General features: G+C 64.5%; 1 protein-coding gene across 1 annotated transcript in view; it reads right to left on the bottom strand.

Annotated features, from left to right (window-relative positions):
* The window catches only part of MAPKAPK2 (mitogen-activated protein kinase-activated protein kinase 2), a 75,069-nt gene that overhangs the window by 73,160 nt on the left and 912 nt on the right, over positions 1-997 (bottom strand). Inside the window, exon 2 of the mRNA XM_019513743.1 lies at positions 795-995. Coding sequence (XP_019369288.1) covers positions 795-995 — 201 coding nt within the window. The remainder of the gene's footprint in view (positions 1-794; positions 996-997) is intronic.

The raw sequence follows: 997 nt of genomic DNA, 5'->3' as shown, positions 1-997 counted from the left end.
GGGGGGGAAAGAGGGGGCAGACATTTCACCGCAGGGATGGAAACAGTAGCAACGCCACGCAAGAAAGCCAGAAAGTGAAACCAGCTGCCCCTGTTTCATTGTTCATCCCAGGTACAACGCAAACAAACCCCGGCGGCACGGAAGGCAGGAAGTACGCTGGATCTTTTTTAAAGGGCGTTTTCATTTTGATGGCTGGGGGGGGCATTACAGGAGCTCTTTTGTCTCCGCAGTTTCACAGGATTTGCTCATTCTACCCCATCCCGAGAGACGGCTCGTCCTCGCAGCGGCTGGGCCGCCGGCTGTATTTCCGTGCAGCAAGACAGCGGACATGCTCCATCACGGCTGGGCGGTAACTGTCGCTGGTATTTCTCACCTCCCCTCTCCCCCACCGCAGGAAGGGGGGTCCACCAGCCGCCCCAGCACCAGGGAAGCCCTGCCCCGGAGCTGGTTCCCAGGTGGGAGTCGGGGGGACCTGTAGCAGCCGTCACGGCCACCGTGGAACCGACTCCTCCACCCAGACACAGTCCCTCCGGGCGCTGGAGGCCTGCGCGGCCTCGCTCTCTCCCCACCCCAGCCCTTGCAGGACCCTTGCCCCACACAACCCCCCTCTCTGCCGACACGAGCGCTTCCCCGGCCCAAGGAAAGCACGAGGCCGGCCTCGCACACAAAAGCCGGCTGGGAGGGCGGGAGGGGAGAGGGGGCAAACCCCAACAAGGATTCTGGGGGCTTGTCCCGAGCACAAGGAGGAGCGCCCTGCCCTGCCCTGCCCGGGGGGGGGGGGCGGCCCCACCTACCTTGAGGGCGAATTTCTCCCCCGTCTTCTTGCTGAAGATCTCCAAAACTTTCCCGTTGATGCCCAAGCCCAGCACCTGCGTGGTGACCTTGTAGTCGTCCGTGATGGCGTTCTTCTTGATCTGCAGGCCCGCCTTCACGTGGAACGGGGGGAACTGCTGCTGCACCGCGGGGTGCGGCGGCGCCTGGGCCGGCGGCGGCGCCT

This window comes from Gavialis gangeticus, unplaced genomic scaffold (assembly GCF_001723915.1).
Source record: "Gavialis gangeticus isolate Ggan-Ray unplaced genomic scaffold, GavGan_comp1, whole genome shotgun sequence".
Lineage (NCBI taxonomy): Eukaryota > Metazoa > Chordata > Crocodylia > Gavialidae > Gavialis > Gavialis gangeticus.
This window is presented reverse-complemented; position numbering and strand designations above follow the sequence as displayed.